Here is a 16,619-nt window from a genome sequence, read left to right on the forward strand (position 1 = left end):
TTCTACGTCATCTTTGGAGAAATATTTACTCAAGTCCTTTGCCCATTTTAAAACTGAGTTGTCTTTTTGTTGTTGAGTTGTAAGAGTTCCTTAAACATTCTGGATAGTTGACCCTTGTCTGATAAATGATTTGCAGATGTTGTCTTCCATTCTGTGGGTAGTTTTTTCACTTTCTTGATAGTGTACCTTGATGCACAAAAGTTTTAATTTTAATGAAGCCCCATTTATCTACTCTATGGTTGCTTCTGCTTTTGGTGTCATATCTTATGAAATCCAAGATTATGAAGATTTACTCCTATTTTCTTCTGAGAATTTCAGAATTTTAGCTCTTATATTTAGGTCTTCCACCCATTTTGAGTTAATTTTTTATTTGGTGTAGGTAAGGTTCAACTTCATTCTTTTGCATGTGGATATCCAGTTTCCCCAGTACCATTTGTTGAAAAGACTGTCCTTTCCCCATTGAATGGTCTTGGCATTGTTCTCAAAAATCATTTGACCATATGTCCAGGTTTTATTTCTGGGCTCTCTATTCTAATCTGGTCTGTATGTCTGTCCTTGTACCTGGATATGCTTGGTCTCTTATGGGCCATTTTCATCTGATGATAGATTGCTGTGGTGCATGTCCAGTCTTGTGGCTAGGTAGGTCAGACAACACCGAGTTCCTGATGGGAATCTCAGGCCACATGGTCACCCAGTGTCCTGTGGTGCGGTGTTTACTTTTTGCCAAGGGTCAGGCACAAGCCAGAAACTGTTTCTCAAAAGGCAAATAGTTATCTGCAGAAGAGGGCATAGATTTGCTCCCAAATCCTAGAAGTCTGTGCTGTGATGTTCCTGTTGGTGTTTGCCAGGGCTCTGTACAGCAAGCATCCTTACTCGCCATGGGCACTTCAAGTATCACTGAGGCTGCTGGATCAGGCCTAAATGGCAGAGTGACTTGTATAGCAGCCTGAACTTGCTGCGGAGCCTAGTCTTGCTTGGTTCCACTTGAAATTGGCAACCTTGTGAGTGACTCTAAATGAGTGTCACAGTAGCAATCTCAAATGTGGTGTATGTTGCCTACCACATCCACAAAGTCCTACGAGTGTTGTGCCTTTTTTCATGATGGGTGGTTTGAGGTACAGCAACTTACTTTGCATCTTGGAGTGGAAAGCTTGACAAGCTCAGACCACTGAAACTCTAGCAACTGTACTGAGGTCACCAGCTGCCCAATTCTTGTAGGGATTATCTGCCATCCTCTAGTTTGCATGTTTTTCTAAGTCATCTAAAGTACTTGCTACTTTCTGCTCATCAAATCCAATGGACATGTGGCCATTTGAGTTCAAACCTCACTCATGGTACAGATTTTGTATCAGTTAGGGTCCAATCAGGCAAAAGAAACCACATAGTAATTCGAACAAAGAGAAGCTGCTGCGCTGCAGGAGCTTGCTGGGAGGAGTACACCGGCGCCAGGAAGGAAGACGTCTTCCTCTTGCATTGTCTCTTTAGCACCCTCTACTGACAGAACTTAACACTGTGCCAGCCAGCAAAGGAAAAATATTTAAAGGGCCCAGCACCATTTTCTCAGAGTACGCACTGATGGGTAGATTTGGAACTGAGAGGCTCCAAGTGGATAACTGGCATAGTTTGTCATTTAAATGGATAGTATGGAGCAACTTTTATTTGTTTAAGATGAAGCTAAACAGTTGGGATCTTGCTGTGACAACACAGTATTCCATTAAATTAAACAACCCTATCCCTCACCACCACCAATGTCTAGATGTTACAGAGGCACAGAGATGAATAAGAGAGTCTCCGTCCACAGGGAACTTATATTTTTGGGTTAATAGTCTATTTCAAGGGACTTTTTTTTTTTTAAATTTATACTTCAAGTTTTTTTTTTAGATTTTTTATACAGCAGGTTCTTATTAGTCATGCATTTTACACACATCAGTGTATACATGTCAATCCCAATCTCCCAATTCATCACACCACCAGCATCACACACACCCCCCCCCGCCACTTTCCCCCCTTGGTGTCCATACGTTTGTTCTCTACATCTGTGTCTCAATGTCTGCCCTGCAAACCGGTTCATCTGTACTGTTTTTCTAGGTTCCACATATATGAGCTAACACATGATGTTTGTTTTTCTCCTTCTGACTTACTTCACTCTGTATGACAGTCTATAGGTTCATCCACGTCTCTGCAAATGACCCAATTCCCTTCCTTTTTATGGCTGAGTACTATTCCATTGTATATATGTACCACATCTTCTTTATCCATTCATCTGTCGATGGGCATTTAGGTTGCTTCCATGTCCTGGCTATTGTAAATAGTGCTGCAATGAACATTGAGGTGCATGTGTCTTTTTGAATTATGGTTTTCTCTGGGTATATGCCCAGTAGTGGGTTTGCTGGGTCATATGGTAATTCTATTTTTAGTTTTTTAAGGAACCACCATACTGTTCTCCATAGAGGCTGTATCAATTTACATTCCCACCAACAGTGCAAGAGGGTTCCCTTTTCTCCACACCCTCTCCAGCATTTGTTGTTTTTAGATTTTCTGATGATGCCCATTCTAACTGGTGTGAGGTGATACCTCATTGTAGTTTTGATTTGCATTTCTCTAATAATTAGTGATGTTGAGCAGCTTTTCATGTGCTTCTTGGCCATCTGTATGTCTTCTTTGGGGAAATGTCTATTTAGGTCTTCTGCCCATTTTTGGATTGGGTTGTTTGTTTTTATAATATTGAGCTGCATGAGCTGTTTATATATTTTAGAGATTAATCCTTTGTCCGTTGATTCATTTGCAAATATTTTCTCCCATTCTGAGGGGTGTCTTATCGTCTTGTTTGTAGTTTCCTTTGCTTTGCAAAAGCTTTTAAGTTTCATTAGATCCCATTTGTTTATTTTTGTTTTTATTTCCATTACTCTAGAAGGTGGATCAAAAAAGATCTTGCTGTGATTTATGTCAAAGAGTGTCCTTCCTATGTTTTCCTCTAAGAGCTTTATAGTGTCCGGTCTTACATTTAGGTCTCTAATCCATTTTGAGTTTATTTTTGTGTATGGTGTTAGGGAGTGTTCTAATTTCATTCTTTTACATGTAGCTGTCCAGTTTTCCCAGCACCACTTATTGAAGAGACTGTCTTTTCTCCATTGTATATCCTTGCCTCCTTTATCATAGATTAATTGACCGTAGGTGCGTGGGTTTATCTCTGGGCTTTCTATCCTGTTGCATTGATCTATATTTCTGTTTTTGTGCCAGTACCATATTGTCTTGATTATTGTAGCTTTGTAGTATAGTCTGAAGTCAGGGATTCTGATTCCTCCAGCTCCGTTTTTTCCCCTCAAGACTGCTTTGGCTACTCGGGGTCTTTTGTGTCTCCATACAAATTTTAAGACTTTTTGTTCTAGTTCTGTAAAAAATGCCATTGGTAATTTGATAGGGATTGCATTGAATCTGTAGATTGCTTTGGGTAGTATACTCATTTTCACAATACTGATTCTTCCATTCCAAGAACACGGTATATCTCTCCATCTGTTTGTATCATCTTTAATTTCTTTCATCAGTGTCTTATAGTTTTCTGCATACAGGTCTTTTGTCTCCCTAGGTAGGTTTATTCCTAGGTATTTTATTCTTTTTGTTGCGATGGTAAATGGGAGTGTTTCCTTAATTTCTTTTTCAGATTTTTCATCATTAGTGTATAGGAATGCAGGATATTTCTGTGCATTGATTTTGTATCCTGCTACTTTACCAAATTCATTGATTAGCTCTAGTAGTTTTCTGGTGGCATCTTTAAGATTCTCTGTGTATAGTATCATGTCATCTGCAAACAGTGACAGTTTTACTTGCTGTTTTCCAATTTGTATTCCTTTTATTTCTTTTTCTTCTCTGATTGCCGTGGCTAGGACTTCCAAAACTCTGTTGAATAATAGTGGTGAGAGTGGACATCCTTGTCTTGTTCCTGATCTTGGAGGAAGTGCTTTCAGTTTTTCACCATTGAGAATGATGTTTGCTGTGGGTTTGTCATATATGGCCTTTATTATGTTGAGGTAGGTTCCCTCTATGCCCACTTTCTGGAGAGTTTCTGTCATAAATGGGTGTTGAATTTTGTCAAAAGCTTTTTCTGCATCTATGGAGATGATCATATGGTTTTTATTCTTCAATTTGTTAATATGATGTATCACATTGATTGATTTGTATATATTGAAGAATTCTTGCATCCCTGGGATAAATCCCACTTGATCATGGTGTATGATCCTTTTAATGTGTTCTTGGATTCTGTTTGCTAGTATTTTGTTGAGGATTTTTGCATATATATTCATCAGTGATACTGGTCTGTAATTTTCTTTTTTTGTAGTATCTTTGTCTGGTTTTGGTATCAGGGTGATGGTGGCCGCATAGAATGAATTTGGGAGTGTTCCTTCCTCTGCAATTTTTTGGAAGAGTTTGAGAAGGGTGGGTGTTAGCTCTTCTCTAAATGTTTGATAGAATTCACCTGTGAAGCCATCTGGTCCTGGAGTTTTGTTTGTTGGAAGATTTTTAATCACAGTTTCAATTTCATTACTTGTGATTGGTCTGTTCATATTTTCTATTTCTTCCTGGTTCAGTCTTGGAAGGTTATAGCTTTCTAAGAATTTGTCCATTTCTTCCAGGTTGTCCATTTTATTGGCATGGAGTTGCTTGTAGTAGTCTCTTAGGATGCTTTGTATTTCTGCGGTGTCTGTTGTAACTTCTCCCTTTTCATTTCTAATTTTATTTGAGTCCTCTCCCTCTTCTTCTTGATGAGTCTGGCTAATGGTTTATCAATTTTGTTTATCTTCTCAAAGAACCAGCTTTTAGTTTTATTGATCTTTGCTATTGTTTTCTTTGTTTCTATTTCAGTTATTTCTGCTCTGATCTTTATGATTTCTTTCCTTCTGCTAACTTTGGGTTTTGTTTGTTCTTCTTTCTCCAGTTCCTTTAGGTGTAAAGTTAGATTGTTTATTTGAGATTTTTCTTGTTTCTTTAGATAGGCTTCTATAGCTATAAACTTCCCTCTTAGAACTGCTTTTGCTGCATCCCATAGGTTTTGGATTGTCGTGTTTTCATTGTCATTTGTCTCTAGGTATTTTTTTATTTCCTCTTTGATTTCTTCAGTGATCTCTTGGTTATTTAGTAACGTATTGTTTAACCTCCATGTGTTTGTGTTTTTTACGTTTTTTCCCCTGTATTTGATTTCTAATCTCATAGTATTGTGGTCAGAAAAGATGCTTGATATGATTTCAATTTTCTTAAATTTACTGAGGCTTGATGTGACCCAAGATGTGATCTATCCTGGAGAATATTCTGTGCGTACTTGAGAAGAAAGTGTAATGTGCTGTTTTAGGATGGAATGTCCTATAAATATCAATTAAATCTATCTGGTCTATTGTGTCATTTAAAGCTTGTGTTTCCTTTTTAATTGTCTGTTTGGATGATCTGTCCATTGGTGTAAGTGAGGTGTTAGAAGTCCCCCACTATTATTGTGTTACTGTTGATTTCCTCTTTTATAGCTGTTAGCAGTTGCCTTATGTATTGAGGTGCTCCTGTGTTGGGTGCATATATATTTATAATTGTTATATCCTCTTGGATTGATGCCTTGATCATTATGTAGTGTCCTTCCTTGTCTCTTGTAACATTCTTTATCTTAAAGTCTATTTTATCTGATATGAGTATTGCTACTCCAGCTTTCTTTTGATTTCCATTCTCATGGAATATCTTTTTCCATCCTCTCACTTTCAGTCTGTATGTGTCCCTAGGTCTGAAGTGGGTCTCTTGTAGACAGCATATATATGGGTCTTGTTTCTGTATCCATTCAGCAAGCCTGTGTCTTTTGGTTGGAGCATTTAATCCATTCACGTTTAAGGTAATTATCGATATGTATGTTCCTATGACCATTTTCTGAATTGTTTTGGGTTTGTTTTTGTAGGTCCTTTTCTTCTCTTGTGTTTTCCACTTAGAGAAGTTCCTTTAGCATTTGTTGTAGAGCTGGTTTGGTGGTGCTGAATTCTCTTAGCTTTTGCTTGTCTGTGAAGCTTTTGATTTCTCCGTCAAATCTGAATGAGATCCTTGATGGGAAGGGTAATCTTGGTTGTAGGGTCTTCCCTTTCATCACTTTAAATATGTCATGCCACTCCCTTCTGGCTTGCAGAGTTTCTGCTGAGAAATCAGCTGTTAACCTTATGGGAGTTCCCTTATATGTTATTTGTCGTTTTTCCCTTGCCGCTTTCAATAATTTTTCTTTGTCTTTAATTTTTGCCAATTTGATTACTGTGTGTCTCAGCATGTTTCTCCTTGGATTTATCCTGTATGGGACTCTCTGCGCTTCCTGGACTTGGGTGGCTATTTCCTTTCCCATGTTAGGGAAGTGTTCGACTATAATCTCTTCAAATATTTTCTCTGGTGCTTTCTCTCTCTCTCCTTCTTCTGGGACCCCTATAACGTGAATGTTGTTGCGTTTAATGTTGTCCCAGAGGTCTCTTAGGCTGTCTTCATTTCTTTTTTCTTTATTCTGTTCTGCAGCAGTGAATTCCACCATTCTGTCTTCCAGGTCACTTATCCGTTTTTCTGCCTCAGTTATTCTGCTATTGATTCCTTTTAGTGTATTTTTCATTTCAGTTATTGTATTGTTCATCTCTGTTTGTTTGTTCTTTAATTCTTCTAGGTCTTTGTTAAACATTTCTTGCATCTTCTCGATCTTTGCCTCCATTGTTTTTCCGAGGTCCTGGATCATCTTCACTATCATTATTCTGAATTCTTTTTCTGGAAGGTTGCCTATCTCCACTTCATTTAGTTGTTTTTCTGGGGTTTTATTTTGTTCCTTCATCCAATACATAGCCCTCTGCCTTTTCATCTTGTCTATCTTTCTGTGAATGTGGTTTTTGTTCCACAGACTGCAGGATTGTAGTCCTTCTTGCTTCTGCCATCTGCCCTCTGGTGGATGAGGCTATCTATCTAAGAGGCTTGTGCAAGTTTCCTGATGGGAGGGACTGGTGGTGGGTAGAGCTGGCTGTTGCTCTGGTGGGCAGAGCTCAGTAAAACTTTAATCTGCTTGTCTGCTGATGGGTGAGTCTGGGTTCCCTCCCTGTTGGTTGCTTGGCCTGAGGCGACCCAACACAGGAGCCTACCTGGGCCCTTTGGTGGGGCTAATGGCGGAACCTGGGAGGGCTCACGCCAAGGAGTACTTCCCAGAACTTCTGCTGCCAGTGTCCTTGTCCTCACGGTGAGACACAGCCACCCCCCGCCTCTGCAGGAGAACCTGGAACACTAGCAGGTAGGTCTGGTTCAGTCTCCTATGGGGTCACTGCTCCTTCCCCTGGGTCCTGATGCACACACTACTTTGTGTGTGCACTCCAATAGTGGAGTCTCTGTTTCCCCCAGCCCTGTCGAAGTCCTGCAGTCAAATCCCGCTAGCCTTCAAAGTCTGATTCTCTAGGAATTCCTCCTCCTGTTGCTGGACCCCCAGGTTGGGAAGCCTGACGTGGGGCTCAGAACTTTCACTCCAGTGGGTGGGCTTTTGTGGTATAAGTGTTCTCCAGTTTGTGAGTCACCCACCCAGCAGTTATGGAATTTGATTTTATTGTGATTGCGCCCCTCCTACCGTCTCACTGTGGCTTCTCCTTTGTCTTTGGTTGTGGGGTATCTTTTTTGGTGAGTTCCAGTGTCTTCTTGTAAATGATTGTTCAGCAGTTAGTTGTGATTCCAATGCTCTCGCAAGAGGGAGTGAGAGCATGTCCTTCTACTCCGCCATCTTGAACCAATCTCTCAAGGGACTTTTAACAGTTCCTTTGCCTATTTCATTCTTGCCCTTTCAAGTAAAATAATCTAAAAAATGCTTACTTTGGTAAATTAAGAGTACCTCACCACTGTGTGGTGGTGTGTATTTTATATTTGTTGTACCTTGCATTTCTTTTTACCATACCCCTTGACTTTATTCATCTCTTTATCTCAATCTGCATAGAAAATGATATACTGTTGCTATCAGTGATCCCCTAAACCCTCGAACTGTCATTGGCCCCTAAACAAAGATAAATAATATCCTCTAGGAAATTTAGGGACCTAACTTCTTCTTTTTTTTTAGTTTTTATTGGAGTGTAGTTGCTTTTTCAATGTTGTGTTAGTTTCTGCTGTACAGCAAAGTGAATCAGTTATAGATATACATATATCCACTCTTTTTTATATTCTTTTCCCATATAGGTCATTACAGAGTATTGAGAAGAGTTCCCTGTGCTATACAGTGGGTCCTTATTAACTATCTATTTTATATATACTATTGTGTATATGTCAATCCCAATCTCCCAATTTATCCCCCTGCACCACCACTGCTTTCCCCCCAGTAACCATAAATTTGTTTTCTACAGCTGTGACTCTATTTCTGTTTTGTAAATAGGTTCATTTGTACCATTTTTTAAGATTCCACATATAAGCGATATCATATGATTGTTTGTCTTTCTCTGTCTGACTTTACTCAGTATGACACTCTCTAGGTCCATCAATGCAAATGATATTATTTCGTTCTTTTTTATGGCTGAGTAATATTCTGTTGTACAACATCTTCTTTATCCATTCCTCTGTCAATAGACATTTAGGTTGATTCCATGTCCTGGCTAGTGTAAATAGTGCTGCAGTTGAACATTGGGGTGCATGTATCATTTTGAATTATGGTTTTCTCTGGATATACGTCCAGGAGTGGGATTGCTGGATCATATGGTAGCTCTATTTTTAGTTTTTAAAGGAACCTCCATACTATTCTCCATAACTTCTTGATCCTTAAAAGACACAGGCTGGGATGTCTTTGGCTAAAGGGATTGTCCATTAGAGAAAGTTTGGGGCTCTGAACAGAAAGCAACTCCTCCTTTGACTTTCTTTCCTGGGCAGATCTTGCTGTCACTGCTATTACCATGCCAGAACCGCCTAAGAAGTGAGATTGAAGAAGGCCTGGACATGAACCTCCTTAAGCAGGAAGCAGAACACGGGGCCCTGGATGTCCCTCATCTCTCTAAGTACATTCTCAACATGATGACTCTGCTGTGTGCACCAGTTCGAGATGAAGCAGTGCAGAAACTAGAGAACATCACAGACCCTGTTCGGTTACTGAGGTGTGAAACTTGACCAGTTTCTTGAAACCTGCCTCAGCCCCTGGGCCGGGCACAGCTGGGCCGGACACTGGGTCACAGCCTCTGTCTTGGCTGGCTCTTCCCTACTGAAGACCTGACTAACTCCTCTTTTCTCTGGTCTATTAGCTTTTCTTTTCCAAAGATGGCCTTAGATTGATTGGCCCCCTATACACCATCCTACTATAAATCATTGGAGTATGTAATCCTTTCTTCCAAGGAATTCAAACATCCCTATCCCAGGTTTTCTTATTACATTTCACACAATATGAGGGATAGGGATGGGAGGTTACCCCTTTTTCAGAGCTATAGAAACCATGACCCAGAAAGTTAAAAAAAAAAAAAGTGAATTGTCCAAAAATAGCATCAGAAATAACATCAGCTAAAATCCCACTTCCCAGAGAGATTTGTCGGCATGCTGGTGTGTTTCCTTCCACTGACTACTCTTTTTTTAAGAGACATAGAATGACTGTTGTGGAAAGGTCTGAAGGCTTTAACATCCAGAGACTTATCTGTTCCTAGCTCTGCCACTCACTCACTTACTCGGCCTTGGGTCCTAGGCCACAGTGCCATCTTTTGTAAATTTAGGAGGCAGGACTAAATTAGTTTTAAAGCCCCTCCTACCTCTAGAATATGGTGATTTAATGATATCTTGTGTAGGTTCCCCCTTACTGCATTTCCTTTCATAGTATAAATATTCTATTTCCTCCTGTGTCAGAGGAATCTTCCAGGTTCTGGGCCTGATGAAAATGGACATGGTGAACTACACTATCCAGAGCCTTCAGCCCCAACTGCAGGAACATTCCATCCAGTATGAACGAGCTAAATTTCAGGAACTCCTCAATAAGCAGCCTAGTATGTATATAACTTGAGGGCAGGAGCAGGGAATATGACTTTGGGTCTGACTTTAATGATGTGAGAGAGTACTCTGCCTCTTTTTAGGAGCAGAAAGTTTCTTCCTCAGATGGGGGTGGCAGAAGGAATAGTTATCTAAGCCAGAAAGACTTCCCCCAACCAAAGCATTTGCTTATTGAGGAGGAGGAGATCTTGAATCTTCGTCCCAAGGCCTCAGGGATATAGGAGCTGAAGATAATTACGCACTCTTCCTGTCACAGGCCTCCTCGATCACACTACCAAGTGGCTGACCCGAGCGGCTGCAGACCTCTCCACGCCGCCACCTAGCTGCCCTGACACTCCTGACTCCTCCAGTGTGGTCTGCCCCTCTCCAAGTGAGGCAGCCAACAGCCCGGAGCCCCTCAGCCCCAAAATGGTGCTGTCCCAGGGCTTCCTGAACCTCCTTCTCTGGGACCCGGAAGATGAAGAGTTCCCTGAGGTAGGACTGTGGGGGGCCTTGCCTTGTTGTCTGGGACTGAGGACTTGCATGGGGACCCTCCTCTCCTGACAGCCCGCTCTGCCTGCTTCCCCAGACCCTGCTGATGGACAGAGCCCAGCTGCAGGAGCTGGAGGCCCAGCTGCACCAGTTAACCATCCTGGCCTCGGTCTTGCTAGTGGCCAGCAGTTTCTCTGGCAGTGTTCTGTTTGACTCGCCTCAGTTTGTGGATAAGCTGAAACGCATAACTAAAGCCCTGATGGAGGAGTTTAAGTCCAGGTGAGTTGCATAGATCTTTCTTAGAGTAACGATAGGTGATATGAAGGCACAGGCAGGTAATGAAGGATGCCTTACGTTCCACAACAAACCACAGAAAGGCCCTTTGGAATCATTCATAAAGATTGTTGGTATCTTTCCATAAGTGTCCTTGAGGCTTGTAACAAAGAAAAATAAAACTTTCTTCCAAAAGGGTAGTATGGAGGATAGTTTACTATAAAATGACTCATTATCTTGCTTGCTACAGAAGGGTCTTTATCTAGTTGAGTGGGCTGGTCGTACGTATCTCCAGGAGTCAGCCAGTCAGTCAGCAATGTTGATTGTATATCCACTGAGTGCAGGGTGTCACACCAAAGGACAAAGCGGAATCAGAAGGCCAGGTTTGTCATTGTAATTGGTGAGAGTAGGACAAATGACTATGGAAAATGTCCAAGAAAGTGTTAAAAATGTGCATATATAAATAAATCCCATGGGGCTAAAGAATACTGAGTGGGTATGAAACCCTTGTCCAGAGTTGATTTTATAGTTTATCTTGTTTTCTAAGAAGAAGAACATGGTATCATACAGAGAAAGAAGTCAGTATCTGGAGGGTAACAGTGAAGACACTGACCCTGCCCACTGGGCTCTGTGCTTCCAGGGCCTGCGGTGAGGGCAGAAGGGTGGCTGGGCATCTCCCTCACGTGGGCCCGACTTCTGGTGTGGAGCTTCGGGGCTCAGGGCCACCCCTGGGCACCAGCTTACTCTCCTTCACGGTCTAGGCCTGAGGAGGAGGCTATGCTGACTGTGAGTGAACAGGTGTCTCAGGAAATCCATCGGAGCCTCGAGAACATGGGCCTTGCTGCTCTGAGCAGCGACAACACAGCATCGCTGATAGGAGAGCTCCAGAACATCACCAAGAAGGAGAACTGTGTCCACAGTGTCATTGGTGAGCATGCCTGTGGGGTGGTGAGAATGTTGAGGGGAGAGCCGATCCCAACCCTGGAAGGTGCTTACTGAACCATTTAACAATAAAGGGCATGATGATTGGGCAAGTCACTGTGTAGGCTTTAGTTTTTGCATAATGCTGGGTTGCAAATATATCCCTTTTAGTTTAAAGACTGACTCTATGGTTTAAGGAAGATTTGTACCGGGAATTCATGGCTTCTAGGTGTGGCATACTGTCCAGCCAATCTGGTTAAGTCATCCCTGGCCTTCTGGGTCATTTTTGGCTGCAGTCTAAGACATGTGACACCCACTCCCTGCCAACAAGAATTTGATGCCGAATTAGGCTGGAGGACATGTTCCCAAAGCAGGGATTTCCCCTGTCCCATGTTGGAATGGTGGCCATGAACTTGACCTTGCTCTTAACCTCAGCCATCTGAAGGGTCAGTCAAAGATCCTCCTGTTATGTCAAATACCAGGATTTAACTGATGAATACTTAAGGAATCTTTTGAATAGAAATGTGCTAGCCCACTAGTTTTGGATCTTTGCTTTGTCCTTGGGAGTTAGGTAGCAGCCCCCTCCCCAAACAAAACAAATTTCCTTATGTCTAGGTGAGTGGGTAAGTCAGTGAATATCTCAGTTAACTTTGAACTTGGGTGAGTAGAGTGCAGGGGGCAGTGTTTCTGCCTGAAAGTTGTTTGCTCTTTCCCTTCTCACTGTCTATTCCTCCTCACAGATCAGCGGATCCACTTGTTCCTCAAATGCTGTTTGGTTCTTGGTGTGCAGCGGTCTCTGCTAGACCTCCCTGGAGGCCTTACCCTCATTGAGGCAGAGCTGGCAGAACTGGGCCAAAAGTTCGTCAACTTAACACACCACAATCAGCAGGTGTTTGGCCCCTACTACACGGAGATCTTAAAAACCCTCATCCCCCCAGCCCAGGCACTGGAGACAGAACTGGGGTCTCTCTGATGGCACTGGCTCCAAGCCCTGGTACCTTGGACCCAGGAGAGAAGCCCATCATTCTCTTGGGGTGACATCACCAGTGACCAGCAGAGCAGCAAGCCCTCTCCCCGTCTGCAGCCAGTACACTACGCTGCAGTGACCAAGCGTGTAAACACTGGCTGGCCCAAACTCATTCACTAATAAACTTCTGAACTGCAAGCAAACCCCACGCTTCCTGTGCGGCAGCCGTGGCCAGGCCCTGTGTCCTCGGCCCCCCACTAGTGAGCAGCCGGCAGGCCCTGGGTTTTCCTCCAGGTGCTGCCTTCAGCACGCAAAGCTGAGAAGCCAAGACACGCAGGTACTATAACATATAACATTTTCTCTGAGGGTAAAGCATTGCTCTGAGGGCTCTGAGAATTCTGTGGAATTATCCAAAATGTGAGTGTATTTCTGGAAGTCAGAAATTTGTTTTGTCTAATTCAGTTCTCAGGATTGGGTGTGACTGAAAAAAGTTATTAGAAACCTCATTTCCAGGACCAAATTCCCCTGAAGGTTTCAAATGATGCCACAAGAGGTCAGGAAGAGTGGGAGCCTCAGCTTTCTCTTCTGTTGCAGGGGTTCTGAAGCAGGGCGCTAGCTGGGGCCAGATGACAATGCATGTTGGCTCATAGCATGCGTCCTGCTGAGGACAGGTCCGAGTTCCTGTGCTCTCTCTCTCTCAGGTGTCCAGAGTTCAGTCTTGGCCAGTTGGATCAGTGACTGGTTTGGTCAGGTTTATCCTTGGTCCTGTTCTCTAGCTGAGTGGCTGAGCGAGTCTCCTGTTCCCTCCTCTCTAAGCTTAGAAGCCCCTGTTCTTCCCGACAGAGGCCATGTGGGCGTCCCGGTGTGGAACACCCGCCTCCCTTCCTCCCACCTCCAGACTGGGACTGTCCCTGGCAGTTGTGGTTGTGAGCTCTGCTGTTGGCATCACAAATGAGAGCTGTTCTAGGAAGGACCTGGGCTTGTCTCCTGGGCTGGTTGAGATCCAGCCCCTCATTCTCGGGTAGAGCGCAGCAGACCAGCCCTGACCTAGGATGGCAGAAATGAGGAAATGTTCCCTTCACATTTGGCCCTTTTTTGGTAATGGATAAGAGAGAAAATGGAAACTCACTCACCTGCTCTCAAGGTAGGGTGAAGACAATCAATGTTCTCACCATTTCAGGAGATGGAGGGAGCTGAATATAGGAAGAACATCTAGGAAGTCTAGGAAGAACATCTGAAGGGGGATTTGAGGTCCATTAGCCCAGGATTTCTCCTGATTGACTTCCTTTTTTAGAGAGTAGAGCCTAGATGGGTGACAGAGCCAGGCCAACAGTCGACCTTTACTATGACCAGAAAAGCTGGAGGGCCTGGATTGTTCAGTTTCCAATCTCGTAGCTGGACATCCTCAAGATGGGGAAGCCCAGAAAAAGGATGTGTTTAATAGACAGCGAGGCTTGCCTAGATGGAGTCTGATTTGCAACTATTTGAATTTGTTAAAAATCCATATTTTGGAAGCCTCCTTATCTTAGAGGCAGAAGTGCTCTGAAGGGGTTCCTGAGAAGAGGACTGCCTGGCTGGTGGGTGCAGATACTGGGCTGACAATAGAACTTTGCTTTGTACTTCATAATTAAAATCCGGAACGATTGATTTTTTAGAAATTTTGAGTTGATTTTCTTGTACTTCCATGTGGAGGAGACAGGGATCCTGACCTCAACAAAGAAAGATAGCTCCATTCAATCCTGCCCACAGTTTGAGGGATATATACTTTGATTTGTGGTAAAATACACATAATATAGAAATTTACCATTAGTGACATTTTGTACACTCACAATGTTGTGCAGCTATCACTAGTGTCTAGTTGCAGAAATCAAAAATCAGTTCATTGGGCTGAAATCAGAGTGTTGGCAGGGCCATATTTCCTCTGAAGGCTCTAGGGGAGAATCCGTTCCTTGCCTCTTTCAGCTTCTACTGGCTGCTGGTATTCCTTTACCTGTGGCTGCATTAGTCTAGTCTAGGCCTCCATGGTCACCTCAGGGTCCCATGGTCGTCATCTGTGTATATCTAATCTCCCTCTGCCTCTCTCTTATAAGGATATTTCTGATTGGATTTAGGGCCCACTCACATAATCCAGGATAATCTCCCCTTTTTAAGATCAACTTAATCACATAGGTAATTGATATGGGTTGTGTCTCCCCCACTCCCCGCCCCCAAATTCATATGTTGAAGTCCTAACCCTCAATACCTCAGAATGTGACCTCATTTGTAAATAGGGTCATTATAGATGTACTTAGTTAAAGTGAGGTTATACTGGAATTGTGTGGGACCCTGATCCAATCTGACTGGTGTCCTTATGAACAGACATGTGTCACATGAAGAGACAGACACATACAGAAGTACAGCAATGTGAAGAATCAGGGAGAATGCCGTCTACTTCAGGCTACCAGAAGCTAGAAAAGAGTAATGGGACAGATTCTCCCTCAGAGCCTTAGAAGAAACCAACTCTGCTGACACCCTGATTTCAGACTTGTACCTCAGATAAAACAAATGTATTATCTGTTTAAGCCACCCAGTTTGTGGTGCTTTGTTACAGTAGCCCTAGGAAACTAAAACAGCTTCTAGAGACTGTGCACATTCCTTGGCTGGTAGCCCTTTCCTCCAGCTTCTAAGCACGTCACTAAACCATTGCTTTCATAGTGTCTCCTCTCTTACTTTGACCCTCCTCCCTCCCCTTTTTTTTAAAAACATCTTTATTGGAGTATAATTGCTTTACAGTGTTGTGTTAGTTTCTGCTATATAACAAAGTGAATCAGCTATACGTATACATATATCCCCATATCTCCTCCCTCTTGCGTCTCCCTCCCACCCTCCCTATCCCACCCCTCTAGGTGGTCACAAGGCACCGAGCTGATCTCCCTGTACTATGCGGGTGCTTTCCACTAGCTAGCTATTTTACATTTGGTAGTGTATATATGTCAATGCCACTCTCTCACTTCGTCCCAGCTTACCCTTCCCCCTCTCCATGTCCTCAAGTCCATTCTCTACGTCTGTGTCTTTATTCCTGTCCTGCCCCTAGGTTCCTCAGAACCATTTTTTAAAATAGATTCCATATATATGTGTTAGCACACGGTATTTGTTTTTCTCTTCTGACTTAATTTGCTCTGTATGACAGACTCTAGGTCCATCCACCTCTCTACAAATAACACAATTTCGTTTCTTTTTATGGCTGAGTAATATTCTGTTGTATGTATGTGCCACATCTTTATCCATTCATCTGTCGATGGACACTTAGATTGCTTCCATGTCCTGGCTATTGTAAATAGTGCTGCAGTGAACATTGCAGTACATGACTCTTTTTGAATTATGGTTATCTCAGGGTATATGCTCAGTAGTGGGATTGCTGGGTCATATGGTAGTTCTATTTTTAGTTTTTTAAGGAACCTCCATACTGTTCTGCATAGTGGCTTTATCAATTTACATTCCCACACACAGTGCAAGAGGGTTCCCTTTTCTCCACACTCTCTCCAGCATTTATTGTTTGTAGATTTTTTGATGATGGCCATTCTGACCCGTGTGAGGTGATACCTCATTGTGGTTTTGATTTGCATTTCTCTAATGATTAGTTATGTTGAGCATGTTTTCATGCATTTGTTGGCCATCTGTATGTCTTCTTTGGAGAAGTGTCTGTTTAGGTCTTCTGCCCATTTTTGGATTGAGTTGTTTGTTTTTGTGATATTGAGCTGCATGAGCTGCTTGTATATTTTGGAGATTAATCCTTTGTCCGTTGATTCATTTGCAAATATTTTCTCCCATTCTGAGGGGTGTCTTTTCGTCTTGTTTGTAGTTTCCTTTGCTTTGCAAAAGCTTTTAAGTTTCATTAGATCCCATTTGTTTATTTTTGTTTTTATTTCCATTACTCTAGAAGGTGGATCAAAAAAGATCTTGCTGTGATTTATGTCAAAGAGTGTCCTTCCTATGTTTTCCTCTAAGAGTTTTATAGTGTCTGGCCTTACATTTAGGT

General features: G+C 42.5%; 1 protein-coding gene across 1 annotated transcript in view; it reads left to right on the forward strand.

The window, feature by feature from the left end:
* TCP11 (t-complex 11) overlaps positions 1-12,862 on the forward strand; it is a 28,576-nt gene extending 15,714 nt beyond the window's left edge. The window contains exons 4-9 of the mRNA XM_059938888.1: positions 8,875-9,095; positions 9,829-9,965; positions 10,226-10,443; positions 10,538-10,719; positions 11,475-11,641; positions 12,375-12,862. Of these exons, the coding sequence (XP_059794871.1) occupies positions 8,875-9,095; positions 9,829-9,965; positions 10,226-10,443; positions 10,538-10,719; positions 11,475-11,641; positions 12,375-12,607 (1,158 nt within the window). The 3' untranslated portion in view covers positions 12,608-12,862. The remainder of the gene's footprint in view (positions 1-8,874; positions 9,096-9,828; positions 9,966-10,225; positions 10,444-10,537; positions 10,720-11,474; positions 11,642-12,374) is intronic.
* Positions 12,863-16,619: the final 3,757 nt, after the last annotated feature.

The sequence above is a fragment of the Balaenoptera ricei genome, chromosome 11 (genome assembly GCF_028023285.1).
Source record: "Balaenoptera ricei isolate mBalRic1 chromosome 11, mBalRic1.hap2, whole genome shotgun sequence".
NCBI lineage: Eukaryota > Metazoa > Chordata > Mammalia > Artiodactyla > Balaenopteridae > Balaenoptera > Balaenoptera ricei.